Genomic DNA, 21,923 nt, shown 5'->3' on the forward strand with positions numbered 1-21,923 from the left:
TATATGCGATCTTGCCATAAAAGTGTATCAAAAGTTTAAGATTTTATGGATATTTTTCGTTTTTCTTTTTTCTATCCCTCTTTTATTCTTTCTTTTTGTTTTGTCTTAGCATATCGGTATATATGATTAAAGTTTTTCTATCCCTCTTTTATTCTTTCTTTTTGTTTTGTCTTAGCATATCGGTATATATGATTAAAGCTAGTTACTGTAGAGTTGTCATCCTGTCATATGGGTACTGGAAAAATAATATCAGTCGTAGTATAGCCAATATTTATATGTAATATATGTCACACTGTCAATCAAAAAAGTGTGATCGATCTGGAGTCCTCATATCCTCGTAAAACGTAAAAAGATATAATACTTTTAAAATATACTTGCTGACTGATTGTAGTAGACAAAGTGTCTGGAGCTAGTAGCTTTATTTAGACTTCAATGATAGGATATAGATGGATAGGTAATTTCTATACCTCAGTCACTTAATGTCGTACTTTAAACTTAAATTGCAGGTTCTAGTAGTATTATAATTCGATGATAAGATTTTACAAACTCATTGTAAAATGTGTTCAATATTTTGATGGGGCTCTGAAGTACTAAGTGACAATGAAAATACCTTTACCGTCCTTCAATGATACAACACGTAATTATTTACACTAGGTAAGGCCATCGGTATAACAATGAACAATAAAGGCGTTTAAATAGTATTGTATGCTAATGAAACCAAAACCATTACCATACCTTATATCTACATCCAAGACCTTCAACATTTGTTTATGCCTGTTGCGTAAAAAGGTGAAAAACCTGTCGCACTACCTACGTAATAGGTAGGAACTTTACATTGAAGCCTTGTACATGAAAGGCCTTGTCACAACTGCCATCAGTAGTACAATGACTGTGTCTACCTTGTTAGCTTAACTGATATTTAAACGATTTTTTCTTATGTTGAATAATAATAACTACGCATAAAAAGTATCAAACTAAAAATGGAGAAGCAATGACTAAATGTTTACCTGAAAGTAAAAATTCTTCATGTAAAGTCGATTTTTGTTTGTTATAAAAATGTCTTAAACTGAAAAAAAACTAAAACAAACCTAACAAAGCATTAACATGTACGACAAAGAGAATGTGTGGGCAGGTATTTGAGGTCGGAGAGTATAAGTAACATTAACAAATATTATACAGCAATAATGCGTATACTAAGCATCGAATGTGTTCCGAATGGACAATATAAACAGTCGTAGGAGGTTTTTAAATTGTTTATTACACCTATGACCATATATGGTATAGGTTACTCACTCTTGAAATTGACGCTAATCGATATCATAGATTGATCAAATGCCAATAATCTGAATTGATTTCAATAAAAATTTTCTGGCGACGATTCAAGGTTCCTGAATTAAAATTCAACAATGCACACATGAGTTAGAATCAAATTGAATGATTTTTTAACCTTGAGCAGTGAGAAAAATTGTAATGAAATACAGGGTTGGGCCAAAGAATTCTGATTTTTTTTATCGCTGCTGTAAAATGTAGATTGATCATCTTTTAAACTTTTGATTGAATAATGTAGCCATAAAAACGTTAGATATGTCGATGGGGAAAATTGAAGAAGGCATATTAATATAATTCGGAACACCCCCTTTTAATGTAAAAGCTATGATTTAAAATAGTAAGGCCTATTTGGTATGCTAAGCTTAATAAATGGCCAAAAAACAAACATTTTCGCTACGTCGCGGAGTTAATGGTATTGTTATAAGTGAAATTTATGGTCAACCTAAATTTTTCTACCCAGTGATATACAAATGACAAACCCATTTTTCAAATGTATATGTTAGTTAGAGAGACGAAAGCTGGAAACATTATATCTTTATACGGGTTTATTATTATAAAACTACACATTGAATACAAATATCCTATTGTATTATTACTAAATCGTGTTACTCCGCTAAGCCATTCACACTTTCTCACAATGAAAGAATTAAAAAAGAATTAGAACAATGATGTAGGTATTCACATGCTATACACTCCGCTAATACCGTAAAAAAATGTGTGCTGAATGCGTGATTTATCCGCTCCATTCATAATTCAAGTATAAGAAAGAATGATAACCCAGCTGTCAAATAGACGAGGATGTTCCCACTACTGTTTAGATACAAAAACAATGCTCTGTTGTGGTAAGATACAAAAAACTTAAGGCTATTTTTTTTTTTTAAATATTTGCTATATTCTGAAATTATTCATTCCTATTTGTTTTAATTTCCTCCTGAATTCCTAATTCTGGATGAGATTTACTAACTCCTGATTTGATTCGTATCACTTTTGCATACTTAATTACAAATGACCATACTTTATTACAAATGAATCTATCATAAACACTGAAGATACTGACGCTTTACGTTTAGGAAATGAAGACCATGAATCAGACTTGCTCGTATACCAGTTGTAAATGACTTGTCACGCTGGTTTGGATGGTTTGTTGGACTACCACCAGCTAGGGTCATTGAAGGATGGCCTCCCATGACTAAACTACGATGCGTATGTAAATATCTTTATATCGCGTGAGCCTGTTGTATATTGTAATAGTGGAACTCGTGGTTTTGTACAGTGATATCTCACCAAGTATGCAGCCAAAGACATCGAAGAGCACACTCCGCAAGGACGGGTTAACCAATCGTCCCACTTCCTTAATACTGAGCAAGCAGGAACTATTTAGTAATTAATGAGGTGAAAACCAAACATGAGGATGCAAAATCAGACAAGAAACATGTGCATAAATCCTAACTAAATAATAAATTATAACTTCCGAAATGATGAACAAATGAGTTTTAAGTCTAAGATTAAATCTTGAAAGGTAGATGTTAAACCAAATTAAAAATTAAGTAATAATAAGTTAGAGTAAAACATCATACCGGTGCGTATCGCTCTAATCAATCATGATTTATTCACGATGACGTAATCCCCGCCCTACACACGAAATGTACAATATTCTATTTGTTCTACACCTGAAAAGTACAAAATAAAAAGTGCAAACCCTATTACAACGTGTATATAGAGGTCATATAGTAGGTGTTAAGCAACCGTGACCATTGACTGGGTCACTTCATCAACGATGGAAGTTCTTTTGAAATATGATACATGTCACAATGATGCAGGGAGTTTGATTAGATCAATAGTTGTAGAACACCTGATTAAGATATAGAGAGTAAACTTTTCAAATATTTCAAAGTACAAAAATACGGGTACTTTGTAGTCAAAACAAATAAAGGTATTCCGTTTCATCATGGAATGGAAACAATTTTGGCTAGGATGTCAAAACATTTAGCTCGGAGGTTATTAAGTTTATTCGTACAGGACATTTAATGCAGCTACATTTTTTGTATTTACAATTTTATCAATTAAACTATTGTTCAAAAATGATTTTTTTTAAATCAAAAATAAAAGCTCAATAATTTTTAATCAAACGCAATGAGATCAAAATCAATTTTGTTGCTTCCCACGTCTGTATATGAACCGCCAACCTTTGAACCAATAGTAGTAAATAAATTTGTTTACATTTTTTTGATTTGGTTTGATTAGTTTAACGTCCTATTAACAGCCAGGGTCATTTAAGGACGTGTCAGGTTTGTTGGTGGAGGAAAGCCGGAGTACCCGGAGAAAAACCACCGACCAGCGGTCAGTACCTGACAACTGCCCCACTTAGGATTCGAACTCGCGACCCAGAGGTGGAGGGCATGTGGTTATATGTCGGTACATCTTAACCACTCGGCCACCGCGGCCCCATTTGTTTACAAGGCATGGCCTTGACATTCCTCTAAATAAGGACATGTACATTGGACGGCGTTATCCGAATATTCGCCTCCTTTTTTTCATCGTATTACAAAATATAAATTATGACTGATTTATTTCAATGGGTTCACATTGGTTTGATAAAACTATATAATATTTTACCACTTACCATCTAATTCGAGGTCACGAGTTCGAACATTTCATGGAAAAGTTATCACGTATTGGCCATAGTTCGGGGATTTTCTCAAAACATCACATCACGTAAACCCTAGGGTAGACGTTGCACGTAAAACAAACTATATCATTCACCTATTTTTTTGCATTAAAAGTATATTTAATAACCAATTTCTTCTTAACAAGATAGTATCTAAACAAAACCGCGCTAGAATAATCATTATTACAAATATTGGTAACATAGATAAGAAAATTAATAAATTGATACTTAGACAGTCTGTGGTAAAGACGGTGACTGAAATTCAGATAATTGGTCTTAAAAATTGACGAACACCTCATGAAAGCTGCATTTTTTTTATATTTTTTTTTTGAAATGTATCGTTTAGGAGTAAGTACATGTACCACAATACATATTAACAAAATTGGTACAATTTGGTTATACAATATATATGTTGTCTTATTTAATGGTCATGCAGTAATTAGGCTCTTAAGCCATTATATGTACATTGTACATATGTAAACTGATGAAAACTCATCATATGTACGAGTAAAACACCTGCGCTTAGCTTCATTTTATTATCAGTTAATAACCTAATTAACATTCATTTTATGAATATGCATGCATGTATTGTATGAATTATATCTATTTTTAATTTTTAAAGTTTTGATTTTAAATTCAAAAATATTTTATGTTAAGATAATTAGCAGTTTATTGGCGATAATTACCAATCACTTATTCTAATTATCAAAGATTTGTCCTTTATGTTTGTAATGAAATGAGGTTTTAATTAAATAATTGAATATTTAAGCATGGATGACTGAACACGTTTACACTAATTACATCAAGCGGTGTAGTACACATGCACAATGGGTCAGACGATTGAGTTATGTACAATATAGGAATCTTACTTGACTAGTTATTACTAACTAAGTCTTATATTTTGAGAACATTACAGTAATGGAACTCTGCCAAATGATAATAAAGGACAATACTTCCTGCATTAAAGCGTTTTAGCAACAAACATGCTGAACTTATTCTTTTTTTTGATATTTCAAGCCCAACTCACTCTCTATTAAAAAGTGAGATCTTTATAGGGGTGTATACATGATTTCGATCAATGTAGATTTCTACAATGTATATTCATGGGACCTTTTAGAAGATGTAGGATTTCCTGACTAGACAACATCATTAATATCATAACATGCGTCTCAGGAACCATTTGATCTATATACTTTCGTGTAGCTAATGAAACTGGTTCGAAGTTAAAATAACAATGACTAGTTGGATAAACTCTCGTATGAAATAAACACTCAAAAGTAGATTCTAGAAATATCTTCTAAAGCCAAAGTAATCTATAATTATTTGGTTAGATGACTGGCTATATCAATGTCCTATTAAATGTCAGGGTCATTTCAGGACGGCCTCTCGTGTATTTGGTGTGTTAAGTGTTTGAAGTGGTGTGTTTTGGGAGACTGCGGTATTTTCGTGTAGTGACTCTTTGTATTCGTAGAAATCTGGCCTTTTATAGTGATGTCTCACTGAAGCGTAACTGCCAGATACACATAAATGCCATTGTTCGTCATAAGTTTACATATTTGTATCATATGTTTTTACAGAAATAGAAAAAAACTAGAGAAAAAAATAAGTATTCTTTCAATGGCATAATATCCAAGTTACATTCAGAACAAAATAACACAATAAATCGCGTTCTTAATGTATGCAATTGTATATGGTCTTTGCGTACTCATCATTACGAGGTTGTCTAGTACTATCTTGTATAGAACAATATCTAACATCACAGTGTTCTTTTTCAGATGTACTTTTTCATTTTATTATTGGATTACCCCGTGTCATAATTGCAGCCTAGCTGACTGATTCGTTTGAGGGTGCACCGGCACAAGGAAGTCACTGAAACACTTATTTCAGGCATATTAGGATAATTTGTGAGAACTATGAATTTGCAGAAATACATCCTACATGACTTATTTTAGTAGTTTTTTAAGAATAATCACACGAATAAATAACAAATTTTACAACTAGGTAAAGTATATCTCTGTATGTTGTTTTTTCTGGGTGAAACCTCAGGTATATCAAAATCCAGAATAAACTTAAACATAAATAACTAAGAAACGATAGGGGAAATGAATTTATTTAAGCTTGTTTTTCGATTCCGAAATATTCTTATGTGTTGTTTGTATATGTATCAATATACGAACAAAATACTGTTTTTAACTATAATACGTGATATTAAAGTATTCGTCTAAATTATAAACATTTATGTTTTCAATATCTAGATTTGTTATTTTTGCATTTTCCCTCGATTTGTTTATATTCGAAATGTTTACTTTCTACATTACAATCTAGATTCATCTTTGTGGACTTAAAAATAGCAATATCACTAAAAGGAAATGAAAATCAAATTTTGAAACGACTGATTAAAACCATGACATCAAAATTAATCGGCAGTTTGGCATAACAGAATCAGAATTATTTACAGAGCAAATTAATCATTTAATCAAACTTCCTTTACGAACTCGGGCACGGGTAATTATATATTGGGCACTTTGTGATTAGGTATATGTAATATAAGCTGTTTGATGAACACTGTAATTAAGAACAGGTGTGCACAATACCTCACCTGTTGTTCACGAACTTATTCCTTTGGGCGGAGGGATATTTTATTTATGTCCGTACTTTAGTTCGCAATATCCAATCAATGCAAACACTTTTCACATATATTGCATAATATGACATAACAGCTACATTTTACTCTCAAAATAATGTGACACATCTTGTTTATATTTCGCAGTGCCTATTTTTGTGTCCATTTTGTATAAGTAAAAATGGCTGGTATTTATCGAATGCTAAATGCATCAATTCACATAACAACGGGAGACAGGTAAATTCGATGTTGAAATCTACTTACAAATCTATATACATATCGATAATTAAATGCATAATCGTACAATTGAAATGTGTTTACAAGACGTGCTTAGAGCTCAGAACATTTAACATTCACCTGATGTTTTTTAACAAGAAAAAATCCAATTAATCAGTTTCAAGGCTAATTCATAACGGGCTTTTTTTATTCGAGATAAATATGTTTATAGATTTAATCGTTTTTGTTCAAGTAGAACGATGGGTTAAATGGTTTAAACAACGAGTGAATTTTAGAAGACGTATATTAAGAATAAACGACTTAAAATTCACTTAACTTATGACACTACCGCGACGCCACCCTAATTATACAACGGTATATTTGTGGAGATAATTATTCTATTTTCATCCAAATTATTGTGTCAATATAAATCTTTTTCTAAGTTATTGACAAAAGAAAAATGTAAACATCATCTTATGTTCCCACGAAAACACTCTTCGTGCACCGAGAAATTTGGAAGCATTTGATGCCAGTTTTTGAACTAATGGCGACTGGGTTACCAGCAAAATAACTTTTAAACAACAAATGTATCAATTTTGCTTGTCATGATATGGCGCCTAGGTTATGTATTAGAACTGGCTGTATGTTTATTTTTGGAAAAAAATGAATAATTATACAAATTAATCTATGATTATGTTAACGATTGCTATATTTGGTTATTTGACAAATAATTTTCACAAAAAAACATTTGTTATTATTACGGAGATATCACTATTAATTACTATCTTTACCAAGGTACATTTATGAATAACATGTTTGTATGATAATGTATTTCACATAATGTATGTTTGAAAACCACTATTAATGAAATTGCTTTTCTCACTACACTCAAAATTCATTCCTGCTTACAAATTTTTGTTATTATTCTCAAAATTCATTTATGCTTACAATTTTTTGTTATTACCCTCCAAATTCATTTCTGCTTACAACAACATTTTTTGTTACCCTCAAAATCCATTTCTGCTTCATGCAACATTTCTTATTACCCTCAAAATTCATTTCTGCTAACAACCTTTTGTAATACATTTAAAGTTCATTTATGCTAACAACTTCTTGTTCTTGCCCTCACAATTCATTTGACAACATGTTTTTTCCTTTAATGCTTTACTGTTCACTAAGTGTTGTTTCTCTTTTGTGCGTCACAACAAGGATTGTTCTTGATGACATTCACTGGGGACCCCTGGCATTTTGTGATTAAGCTGCACAATTACTTGTAATCGAATACAACATCTGAAACTCAAAGATCTCTATAGAATACATAACACCATGTGGACAATGGTCTTACAGTTCATGAACTCTGGTTACTAGTGGTCAAGCACTAAATTGAATACGATATTGTCGGCTGTATTATATGTAAAACTCCAACTTCTACTTTTTCTTACGTATTGGTGAATAACCACAGACTTATATCATAACTAAACAGGCCTATGGAATAACATATGAAGTAACGCATGAAGGCTAAAAATAAACAAACATTGACATACTTTTCATCGGTGTTTTCATTTTTATTCAGTATAGAGTAAAATGAAGTTCCTCGTTAACATGATCTCGAAATCTTTCAATCCGCCCATCAGTTACATAGATTTACCGCATGAGATGAGTCTCAATCAAGGATAAGTCCCGGTACTTCAGACGCTGTGATGTCATCGTGACGTAATCGATCGATTTGTTAGGACGATTGGTGTTTAGTGTCTGACACCTGCGGCGCGAAAATTCTCAGGTAGCAGACGACATTGTGTAATGGCGGCCTAATGATCCCTAACCGAAGGTCAATAGATAAAATACTTCCAGGTAGGTTTAGTTTGCTGCTCAGTTATATAATCCACCACATATCAATGAACTCTAAATGATCTGAAGAAATAATGAGACTTTCACATATATTTTGCGTTTCATTGTAAAATAACTTCCATTTCATGATACATGCACGGCCATTATTTTCTGAAGGCTCGTTGGTGAAAGTTACTTTGAAGCTAACCAAGCATGTGATCGCCGTGGCCGCGTGTTGCCAGCTAATGGGCCTTGTAATGTAACCGTTTGGTTTGATAAAGTTACCAACAGGTGTCCGGGTGATTTAGCCAAATGACCCTTGTACTAATTCATTGATACACCATGTAATCACTATAACTTTACCAAATATTTGTTGTATTCGGTAAAACGAGATGGCCTTTTCACTCTCCCTTTATTTATAAGTAACGGGTACCAGTGAGCGCCGTCTCTGTTCGCGTTAGAAACACGGGTGTTTGACACCGTCAGAGACCTATATAGCACTTTGCGTCAGATTTGGCAAATAAGTGTCACTAATTGTAGGCATTTGTTTAAATATTATGTACCATTGATAATTTATAACTGGTATCATGTTGATGGCTTCTCAAGAATGTCGAAAGTGCATTGATGTTTCACCTTCAAAATCAGTGTATAATGTTACTCTTGACTTCTCTTTTTTCACAAAGAACATATTTTTATAATCCATTGTTAGAATAACTTCATTTCAAGTAATTGTGTCTCTTGAGTATTTTTTCTATCCCTCCAATTTGGATTTTTTTGCATTTTGCAATAAAACACTGAGATTGAAGATGTACTAGCACTCAGTGATATTCAATCGTTTTGCTTTGAGACTTCAAACTTAATCTCAACTTTTTTTAGAGCTACTATGAGCTAATTACATAGCGCTTTGTTTTCTTAAGTCAAACCGATATTTAGAAATTGTCAAAAAGATTATGAACACTGCAAATAGGTAATGAGAAGTGTTTTGTCGGGAATAAATAATGAGAGATTCTAGTATCAAGAGCAGACGCAATTTTAATTTGGTTAAAATAAAGATGTTCTTGTATGCAATATGCAATTCTATTTGTCCGTGGTTGCTGACACTTGGTACACTGTTCCTGGTTTGGAAGGGTGTACCGTACCAAACATATTTGACTTGACACACAGATCCATTTAACACCCGGTACCTTGGTCCTGTCAACACGTGCATCGCCATCCATTAGGGCGAGAAATCGCCATCTCTCGGGTGTCAGACAGTTAGGTAACACCCGTCCATTGTACAGATCTGTAACATCTGTATACGTACCTAATGACCCAGACTAAATATCGATATACTTACCTGTCACTAAATCTCCGGCCGTTACAAAGAGATTACATGACAAAAACTCGTCTCGGTTGCGTCAGCGTTTGATGTTTGCCAGCTGACCGCTACACTTCCTTCTAAACCCCCCAATATATAATAGCCGATCCATTTCCACGAGTCATCGTCTTATAATGTTGTGTTTCATTACGATTGATGAATACCCGGTTTAAAATAAGATCCCTTTAGTACATCGTTGGCCGTTAGATAACGCTACTTTAGCGGGGTTCGATTGATGACGTCTTCTTAAGTCTTCCGAAACGTTGTAATAGAATGATAATTATTGAGAATGAGTTTGATGAAACTCGGACAGCAAACGTCAGTAATACATTAAACAGGTGTTATTTGAGTCATGAATGTAGTAATGGATTGAAAATGTTTGATGCCCTTTAATAAAAATTGTATCATTACACTTCAAAAGAGATTTGAGTCATAAATGTAGTTAAGGAATGAAAATAGTTTGTTGCCCTTTAATAATCAACATAAAACTGTATCATTATACATCAAAAGAGAAATAAATCGATATTATATTGCAAATAATAATATTTTCTTTAAATGAATTTGTTAAAAATCGATTTAAATGGCGTGGAAGTAATTTTGCTTTCTTACATCTGCTACCAAGGACAACTGGTATATTATATTTACCGTTAAATTTAGCGATAAGTTATCAACCACAAACGCTAGGTTTCACTTTGTTTGAAATAAACAAGCCCTCAAAGTGCATTTGAATTTTTTGACCAACAGTTTTTATGTAACCGTGTGTATTACTTGGTATTATGAAACTTAAGGTTCCTTCTTTTCTTGATGTTGAAGGGGAGGTGATTCAAACACTTACACCTTTTTATTTTCTTTCATTTTCGCCATTAATGTTCTATATTCCAGTTACTTTATGTCTTCTATGAAGTATCCCATTGGCACCATTGCCATAAGACAATGGCTTAATTTTCAATTCAGCGATGAGTAATTCTACTGCATTCATAACTTCCGGCATATCAAGGGTGTCATCTCCGGCGTCGAATATCTTGTCAGGATCATTTCCATATATGTTGCAATGGCCTATTTTAACCTTCGTCGCTTACAATCATGTGTTTACTTTATTGTCAGTGGCCGCCTGTCACCAAACCAAAGGAGGAGGGGATCGTTGTTTGACTTGAAATCAAACGGGACTTCCCAGCGTCATAAGTTTGGAATTCATTGGTTATTGTCTATATATATGGCAAGTTGTGCAAGTGGCTAGCCACAAACTATCTTTTCATAAGCATCGATCAACTAATGTTGACAAATCTGGTGTATCTTTCGATATAAACTTTAAATTGTTTTTATTGATGAATAAATTGTATGAGGAAACTTAATAACTTACTGAGGTTTAAGTAATTTATTCTGTCTTCATACACAGGCAACATTTCTTCACGTGAAATTCACGTGAAATTTACGTGAAGAAATATTGCCTGTGTAATTTCTCCAAAATAACCAGTTCCATATGAAAACAAGCCAGCGAACAAAAGAGCATAGTTTAATAATGCTGAAACGGCCTTGGAAATTCATATTAGCTATCCGATTTTACTCGATATGGTTGTCTCCGATGTATCTATCTATTGTGTCTAAAATTACATAACTTGGAATCGTGTTACTGCTTTTGCTTTATATTCCCATTTGCAGAAAAGATAACTTTATCAATAATATCTCGTGCCATTCCAGTCAATTTGTTCCTATTTTTTGGTAATTTTGATTATGCAAGTTTTACATCCCCAACCGCAGTAGTTTTATTCAATGTAATTCTAAACACTAAGCATTGTGTCAACTTAATATGTCGGCTCACCTTTTACAAGTTATCAAAGAGCACCCAGATATCATCTCAAATAAGTCACGACTTCTCATTATAAAGTACATGTCAAAACACATTTACTCTTAATGTAAAATTTGAAAAATTATGTGGCTCTTTTTAATAGTAGGCTTTTAAGTTTAAAATCGTTGATTTTCTTCCAAATATATCTAATTAAAATTTCACCATGAAACAAAGGGGGTACAGATAAAGGTTCCACTCAGGTTCTTTACAAACTGCTTGGTTTTATATGACGGAATTGTATATTGTACAGTTATGAGTTTGTTGGCCAGACAAAGACAAACAGAGCTTGTTTAGGAACAACATTTTGACATAATACTGTACAGTGACACACTGTCCGCCTATAGCTATAGCACATATTCGTTGCGTACCCGTGAATGCACCCGCGATCAACCGTCGCAGTGTGTGAACTCGCCGTCTTGCACCACTTTGAACTTTTTTTACAACGCCCTTTCTAAAAAATACACCAGGTTCTGACACATGCACAATGTTTATAGATAAGATCGTCCACCTGGTGTATCTTTGTAACCTTAACACAAGGCCACTATTAATGCCGACTGTGAAATATACAGTCGTGCATTTCTTGCAATTTTATTGAGTTTAGAATAAATCAAGGCGTTCTACAAGGAGACAGTCTTTACCCGCACTTAATACTGGTTCATGACCAATAAGACATATTAGCGATATTTATGCGAAATAGGAAGTTAAATTATTTTGTACTTGAAATAATATAAAATAAACATCATAACAAACATGCCTGCTTTAAGAATTTGGGTGTATGGGTGTAAGCCGTACGTCGTATCGTGGCGATGATGAATGCGCATGTCAACTGTGTATTCATACATTATAACTAATGTCATGTACTGTTTATAGTTATAATATACGAACACATAAGGCATTTAACAACGCCCTTCAGTAACGAGGACATGGGCCAAGGTCGAGGATGCAACCGCCCATTTCTCAGTACAGCTGCAAAAGTAATATTTTGGGCGCAAGTTCGCTCGGTGTAACAGAATGCATCGACGACATTGAAGGATCATGATGCCGTAATGATGGAGACAAAAAAAACGCTTTGTCTCTTAAATGAGAATTTTTTAAATGTTGATAAATGTGCTTATCTTAGAGACTGTGACTTTGCCAGCAATGCTTATAATACAATTCCAAAATGGTTGACGTGTGTGCATGTTGATGGTTGCATTTCTCCCATTATCTAAATAAGTCTGCTTTGTCTCTGAAATGGTGATATCTCTATACACAAAATAAAAAGAAAATGGCTCATTTTAGTGACAAATGTTTTTCATCGACATTCATTTCTAAAAACATTCTGCATGCTGCAAAATGTTGATTATGTGATGAGATTGTTACACAACCAGTGGCAATGTTATGTGTGACGTTTCAATTATTAGTACGATGTGTACAGTGTCACCTTCATTAGACAAATGACTATAGCTCGGGCAGTATAAGTATACAAAGATGTAAAAGTGTACGAGCTGTCTTTAAAAAGAGAGTCAAAGGCTACATAATCACATTGGTTCGCATACATCTACTAAATATATTCAGTTTTTTCTGGTTTGGTGTTTTAAGGCTCGTGAACTAAAGGATCTCCTTGTAGTAGCTAGTGGCTATATTAGAAAGGGGACATACAGATGTACATACTTTTAGTTTAGCCGTTTCTCAAGAAGAATGTCGAAAAGGCACCTTTATACCATTATAGCGAATATTGACTTTTATAGCCACAGTATCATTTCTGTTCCAAAAAAATAGGCAAATAAAGGAAATGGATAAATTCGCTATTACGAAGTGTATCAGTTGCAGTATAATACAATCTTTAAATTGTTCAATATGGAATATCCTTTATAAGCGAAGTAAGTGCATGCATTTTGCAATTATGGTACATCTTGCTAAAATTGTCTGGGGGTTCGAGTAGTGGCAGTTAAAAGAGATTGAGGAATTGACAACATTCATTAATGCAACAATAATCAAAACATGTCTATTCTATTTCATTTCTATAAGGCGTTTGAGTACAATCTTCTCCCATGGGTTTCTAGAAGCATGTATTTTTATATAGGAAAAATAATAACATCCGCTACAAAAAAATGCACACATTTGCACATTTTGCCATAGTTGCTGGTTCGTTGTTTACATGTCGATGTGAATGCTGTGACCTTTTGACTTTGGGCGGACGAAAACAAGCACAAAAAGGCGGGAGATGATGACACAGACCCACAGGCTGGCCAGCAAAGTTCGGACATATTTTACGGGCCGCAAATTAACCAGAATGACCAGAATGAACAGCCCTGCGCTTTTGACAGAAAGTAAACACAACCCTGCTAGCCTAGCTGTCCTATAAGGTATTGTCTTACAGGTAAACCACATCAAAGGACTGTTCACGGCAACTCTGACAGGTAGAACATTGCCTTTAACAGAATCTTACCTACGGCATGTCACGGCAGTCTAAAGGTCGATTCTCAAGGTCATTCGATGCACACTAAGACAATACATGCATTTGTTAATACACAATTTACATGACGATTATATTCAAATAAATACAGCATTTCGTATTTGAACTTTGGTATTTCCCTTTTCAATAATCCAATGGCATTCCGTTTTGATAGCAATTCCTGATTCGGTCGGTCAGTCAGCGAATAGCTTATGCTGCAATATTAAAATGAATATTTGAATAAATTTACTGAGCCATATCGTATTGGTAATAATATAGCCAGCCAGTGTACAGGTAAACTTTACAATAAAACTTCCGTTTCCGTCCAGTCTAGTCCAATTAATGACTTTCTAATTGTCCATTCCTTGACAGGAACTTTTCATTGGTATAGTATCATAGATTCTTCTGAGATACATGTATCATGGAACAAAACATAAATCATTGTCATCATTTGACATTAAGTCAAATAGATAAAATCAAATCATCAGAAAATGTGTTAAGTTAATAGTTTGAGATCCCCTATCCAATACAGGTGCAATATGTTTCTATAGTTAGAATGAGGGCGATTTGTCAAATGTCAAGATTAATAGTTCGATAAACACATAAGTACCATCACTTCGGGGTAAACCAATCACCATTACTCCTAAATCTTAAGTCATGGGTTAGTTAGATGTGCCAGGTAATTTTCCCGATTTTCTGTCGAAATAATATTATTATCGAATTGGTTACGTAACATTTTGTAATACATTGCGTATTACGCAATTTTTATTAATTTGAAATTTAAACATTTGTAATAAAAAAGAAAAAAATGTTTCTGCTTTCAACAAAGAATACATTTTTGCTCATTTTTTTCAGATATAAATGAGTTATACAAAAATGTATTCAGTATCGTCTTCAGAGGTACAGTACAAATGCAAATTTTTGTCAAAAACATTTGATCTGTGTATTTGGCATACATTGTCACAACTATTTAACACAATCAGTTAAACTGTTCATACATGTATATACCATGACAGAGCTAGGTTTCTTAAAAATTTACAATTAAAACACGTGGTCGTGAAAGTTCAATTAATTAATGAGAGCGCTCTGCATGTCTATACAGAGAGAGAACATGCCTATATTGATTCAAAGAACTAATTAATATAGCAACACAATGACCCTTAATTACGGTAAATAAAAGACTGATTTTCTTATTGATATATCGCCCGACAATAAAATAAATTATGTACATTTATTATCAATTGTTTTATTTAATGTAAAGGCCAATTACCGAACTGACACCTCATTTTAATTTAATCTATACATTATAATAAATCATTTTCATCCTCGATAATAGATACCTCTGTTTATACCTGTATGTCTCTATTGTATTTTACCTGTATTGTATATGATGTTGGTCATTAACAAATATTGATCTGTGGCTGTTTTTATGCACTGATGTGTGTGTGGGTTATAGAAATGATCGATCCATGTTTACCAAACTTCACAAGTGATCAACAGGTAATTACGGTTCATAATCATTAATTAGAATCGTCTCACCTTTTCACCACTTTGTAAGTAAACAATAATTGATGGATTATCTATTGTATATGTTGTCTGATGATCCTGATATACATACTTGATGTTTAAGGTCAATAATCTTGGATGTTAAACGGGCAATATATCTACACGGAAATGTTCATTTCACGTGGAAAGTTTCACGTGAATTTCACATCACAAGAATTTCACGTGAATTTCACGTGTAGTGATGTTCCGACAAAGCTAAATTCACGATGCATGGTAATTTTCAGTCATTGTCAATTAACAGAGTTGTCTTCCATATAATTTGCATATTCATCCTTTTAGTTTTACAAATCAGTTACCAATGAACATATATACATGTAGTTAGCATTCCCCAACAGTATAGTTTTACACACTTTGTTAATATCCCAGCCCTTGTGAGCATTTTATCAATATATATTTGACATGTCTTATTTTTCACTTTTCACATTAGCTACATTATAATGCATGGTAGAATGCAGGTTGATATGTACATGTAGCATATCGACAATGTTATTTTTAGAAGCACTTAGTTTCCTACTGTGACATTACAACTGCATGCGCAATCTCCTCGCTCAAATGATATGTTCCCCAGGGTGCCATTCTAAGGCCTTCACTCTTCTTGTGATTGATTTTCGGGTAATACATTTGAAAAATGAAATGTTTCTGTTATATTACTGCACTAACCTACATGTAGGTCTTTGGTCACTTCATAAGATCATAATTTTCAAAATGTTTCACAAACCCATAACCTTTTTGTAGAATTTTTCGCGTTTCAAAATGTCAGCGCAAAAAAAAATGCGAAAAGACCAAGGGCATACTAGTGATCTGTACACTTTGACAACACGCAACTTTGTGAAGTGTTCCGTATTTCCTTGGAACCATAGTGTAAACAAAACGGTAAATCAAGAGGCATCGGGTGCTAACAGATCTAGAGGAACTATATTTGGACGTCTTACTATATGTATCATGAAGTGAAGTTAAAACAAAAATCCCATTCCATTGTCCACAACATAAAGTACACGTATACACTGCATCAACCTTCACATTGAATAGAAAAGTTAAAAGTCATAACCTTCAGGTATACCAAGTGATATCCAGTGTTGGAAGTGAATACCACATTTGTATGATTAAATCTGAAAGTACAAGCACAGTACGCCTATTACTAGAACATTAGATGTCTATAAATATCAACCATTTGTTCAATACGAAGTCATATACACTTTCTTCCCCACGTTGGCCAGTAAAGTACTCTAAACGGCTTTGATAGCAGTTAAAATAATGGTTTTCGACTCTAATCTTGATCACGCAATAACGAAAGCTGAAATTAAAACACTTAATACGTCGATAAGCACGCAAATATAATGAACAGGTTCAAAGAGAAAAAAAAAATACTTCCGATAAATCATATATACATGTACTTTATTCAACATGTGCGTGGTTTCATTATTTGAATTTCAATAGGTCTAAGGATTCAGTTCTTTGATGGAGTCAAAACGATATTTTAAATAGAGGTATTACCTAACAATTTTCAAAACAAACAATTATGAATTACAAGTTATTACGATCTGACTGTTGACCTTCATGGATTTCAAGTTCATATATACCACTAATGGAGCATTATTTGGAAAATATGTTGTAGACAAAATATTGAAGAAACTACGTATCTTTCTGAAATGGCAAGGACATTCTTCACCTGTCAACAGATAGAACGAATATACATAACCGGCCTACTGTGCTTCCCGGCCTAAACACGACATCATTTACTATCTAGAAGTCTTGTGAACTACAAGCTAGCCAACAGATTGCATTGCTTCTTAGATGACAACATTGCTGGCACATTGTTCAAAGGCCATTGGTCAGGGTAGATTCGCTCCTGAATCAAAGACGACCTGTTTTATGACTATCGATACATTCTTCTGTGTCATTTGATGTACTATGTAGTGGCCATTTTAACACAATGCTTATTACTTCTAAGGATTAAAAAGGGGATAATTCTTTATCCCTATTAAAATGTCAACTTCTTCAATTAAAAGGCTCGTTCATTTTAGATGAATAGATAGCCATGTTTTACTTGAACATGTTGTTGCTCTAGTTCAGGGAACTATCGGTTCAAAGAAAGCAACCAAAGAAATATTGCCAAAGGTAATGTAATCGAACGAATTATTTGATTTATTTGCAAACATATTCCAACAATTTTGATACCGAAAATAGTTAACGTGTATTTTGGTGTACGTAATACCTAAACTATGTTGGTTATCTAACTGAGATTGAGAAGATTCACCATCTCAATTGGATTTAAGAAGAGATTCATCGTAATATGTTTTACCAAAGTCTGTATCTAGCGAGTATTGTGTCCGATATAAATAGCAGTTTATACACTGCATACTAATAGAAAAGCCAATCAATAGATCCCTACACAGCTTACAAAAAATCACCAGTAATATCTGCATTGATCTTTAAACGCTACAACAAAATCTTGTCCAAAAATTAGAATTTACATGTAGCATGAGAAGGAATCATTGTTTCAATAAGACATAGAAAAGAAATCCAAAGTACTAACGATCGAATAACTTGTAATGCAATGCACTGAAAATGCATGAAGTTGCTTATTTCGGTTTCTATTTAAGTTTATGTATCCAATTGTTTTAAGTTTTAACACGAATGCTCCCGAACACCCATTGACTGTATGGACAGGTGTAAGAGGGGCCCTTTGTGGGTTGTTGTACCACTATGATCATGTACTAGCTGATTTATATCAGACAGCGACTTCTGTTAAAAGCATAGCAAAACTTGTAAACATGATCGTACACATTTTACGCTTTAGTGGTCCAGGCTAGAGGGCGGAGCTTGAGCAAGTCTACAGTGATTATTTCAGACGTCAATCATTGTATGTACCTTTATGTAAACTTACCTGGTACAGTAAGTTTACCCCGTAATAATAACGACCAATTACAAACCGTCTGGTAGGTACTACAGGTAAGGTTTAAACAGGTGTGGTATATAAAGGCAGGTGAGTCGTAGTAAAGGATCAGAATTACACCTGTATGCGCAACAACAAGGCTGGATACATCTGAACTGTGAATAACCCTATATATACGGGTATACCTGTAGTATCGGAGACAGCACAGAGGATTAAAACTAATATCTATATATACTTATATTGGTCAAGTGGTCATCTATGACAATGGTCAAGACGTCTGGACAAGCGATGGAGGACCAGGATCATTACTACGCCTCTATTGACTTTTCAAATGCATGTCGTGAATTTTACATGGACAGACAACGAGTGACAGAAAGTTTTAAAGAAGAAATGGGAAAACAGGAGGAGAACAAAAAGACAGAAGGAAAAACAGAAAAACCAAAGTGTTTCATGGATTCTGCCATGGATAAATTAAGGAAAGAAATGGTAAGTATTTTATTAATAAATTATTATAAAGTGTATTTTTTCTCTTCCAAATTCAATTATCAATTGAATTGTCATTAGATATGTCTGTAATAGCATTTTATACAATTCTAGATGAACTTTAAGTAATACTTTACATACATGTAGAAGACACACTTTTGTCTCTGTGCCAATGCTAATAATAAACACACATGATTCACTATATGATTTTTTTTATTGTCATTTTATTGATGTCAGTTCTATTTTTATCACTTCAGGCTGGACTTATGGACCAAGACTTGTCTCTAATGAAACAGTTACTGACCCTAAACGAAACAATCGAGGAAATAAAGTTCAAACGACGTCACGGCGGTGCCAAAGACTTGGGAGCAAGCTCCTGTGAAATCACTGACATTTCCACCACAGACTTATCTTCATCCATGTCATTGCCCGGTATCGTCATCTCCAAATGTGATTCGAACACCACCACAGACTTTTCCGCACCTCAGCCACAGCACCCAGTCAATTCTAGTCTTTTACACGCCAACTGGAAGTCATGTGATCTCAGTCAGTCCCAGTATGGCCAAGTGTTCTCTAGTGACTCGGGATACGAAGAGGAAACTTACTCCACTGAGGAATCTGGTTCAGATGGAGAAACTACGGTGTGAGCTCGTCGACATACTACATCACCTCATTTCATGTCATATGGAAAATTGATAGCTCATGTCATGTCTTCTGTTGACAATGCATCGGAATATTCCGACAACCCCCGCATCACCTTCGCAATAGTGCTATTCTAGAAACGATGGTACCAAAACTCATACCCAAGGACTACCAATTCTCAAAACGAGACTCAATGAAACTTTTCGGAGTCGGGACATTTATCAGTTAAAAAGTGTTTGAGGAGATAATCCTTAATACCACCCCGTGACATCAGATTAACTGGACATAACAACTCATGGTGATTAGTGAACGGATTATGTCAGACGAGAGTAACGAGCAGACGACAGCGCAGACAGCAAGAGCAGACGAGAGCGTCGACGACACTGAACGAATTACTTCGATAATGAATGGTAAGTAAAATACTTTCACAATGAACAGTTAGGATTAAAACAGAAAACATGGCGCGTCGGTGAAAGATATTAAGATTAGTGTTTCGTTGACTCAGGGGTAATTAACATACACTTGTTATAACAAACGTGTCCATATGTGATAAAGGATTATGGGATTAGTATACATATGTTTTCACTGTTTAACGGTTTCGGGCCTATAGATGTTATGACATACGAAAATACATTGTAAAGCTTGCAACCTGCCGTGTATACTTAAATGTGTCACTAATTAGCTCGTATTTTTATATTTTACAGAAATTATGGAATGCAGCTGAAAACCAGTACAAACTAATCACAACGTGGTCGGATTCCGGAGCTAATGAGGACAAAGACATGATGAGGAAGTGCGCTAAGGAAGTAGCGTGAATGACCAATCATTATCTTCCTTCAGCTACAGTGACGCGCTGATTGGTCGAATGAACTTCCATCACTTGATTATAAATGTGTCACAAATTCATGTGGACTCTAGATCTTCAAATACGAATATGATAAATGGGCAAAGTTGATATGGGACTTTAAAAATCCTTTACTTGGATTATCATAAAATCACGTGAGAATGACTTGTCAAACCCTGCCAAAATATCACAAACATGATCGACATCATTTGTTTTATTAATATACAGTATGATATTGATATACACTGTACAATGTTATATACAATCTAGTCTATTTTATTAACTATTAAATTTTGATATAAACTTGATTACCTGTTTTACTCTCTTTTTTCCCCCAATGTTTCATACATTTCTCTCTAAGTCTTTGTAAGGGCCATAACACGTATGAATGCTTGGAACAGTATTATACTAGATGGTGGCTGATTACGACAAAACGACATCACGAATTGGCCGTAATCAGTCACTACACTTAGACATTAAATGTCACCGTATTACTCTGACACACTGGACTGTGACAGGTTACTGAAAACCAACTTATTTTCGCGTGCGAGTAAATTTTGCGTATTTTTGCGAGCAAGAAGATATCTCAGAAATAAATCTTCGCGAAAATGTTATGAGCGTGAAAATAACTAGATCCAAATGACTCTGGTTCGCGAAAATATCTCTGTTTGAAAAAGTAAAAACATGAAAATGCGAAATTAAATTGTCGTGAAAATAAGTTGGTTAACAGTTTTCAATATCACCAGTTTCAACGTCATTTAAAGTAAATATTGTTCAGCATGATGTTCTCGTCTGCTTATTGGACACAAGAATGTATGTCTTCAGTTTTTTCCGTCAAAGACCGAAACAAATCAGATGCTTAATGATGCTCCACCGCTGACAAAAGGTATTTTTTCACTATCAAAAACAGGAGCAGACGATTTAGTATTTTTCTTCTGTTACAAAAGTTACTTACTATACACCATTACCACCATTGAAAAGTTTGAGCTTCTTATTTTACTTCAAGTTAAAAATATGAAAAACAATTAATTGCATCCCGAAAAAAATCCGTGGCACTATATTCTATATGAAATGAAGTACTGATTGCGCAATGCACCAAAGGCGAAATGAATTATTTTATATTATTTTTTGTGTTAATTATGTATGTATATACACGATTAAACACAAATTATTGTTCGAATGATGGATA

At 34.0% G+C, this 21,923-nt stretch overlaps 1 protein-coding gene across 1 annotated transcript; it reads left to right on the plus strand.

Annotated features, from left to right (window-relative positions):
* The first annotated feature begins 18,867 nt into the window (after window positions 1–18,867).
* On the plus strand, window positions 18,868–21,042 carry LOC138324974 (uncharacterized). The gene is made up of 3 exons (XM_069270281.1): window positions 18,868–19,251; window positions 19,506–20,300; window positions 20,595–21,042. Exons 1-2 carry the CDS (start codon window positions 19,024–19,026, stop codon window positions 19,893–19,895), a joined length of 618 nt encoding a protein of 205 aa, XP_069126382.1. The 5' UTR covers window positions 18,868–19,023; the 3' UTR covers window positions 19,896–20,300; window positions 20,595–21,042.
* Window positions 21,043–21,923: the final 881 nt, after the last annotated feature.

The sequence above is a fragment of the Argopecten irradians genome, chromosome 6 (assembly GCF_041381155.1).
Source record: "Argopecten irradians isolate NY chromosome 6, Ai_NY, whole genome shotgun sequence".
Lineage (NCBI taxonomy): Eukaryota > Metazoa > Mollusca > Bivalvia > Pectinida > Pectinidae > Argopecten > Argopecten irradians.

Bases quoted from the DNA above. Each gene is read 5' to 3' on its own strand.
- LOC138324974 (XM_069270281.1), top strand. From the start codon at position 19,024: ATGACAATGGTCAAGACGTCTGGACAAGCGATGGAGGACCAGGATCAT. The intron at 19,252-19,505 runs GTAAGTATTTTA...TTATCACTTCAG, and splicing joins ATAAATTAAGGAAAGAAATG to GCTGGACTTATGGACCAAGA.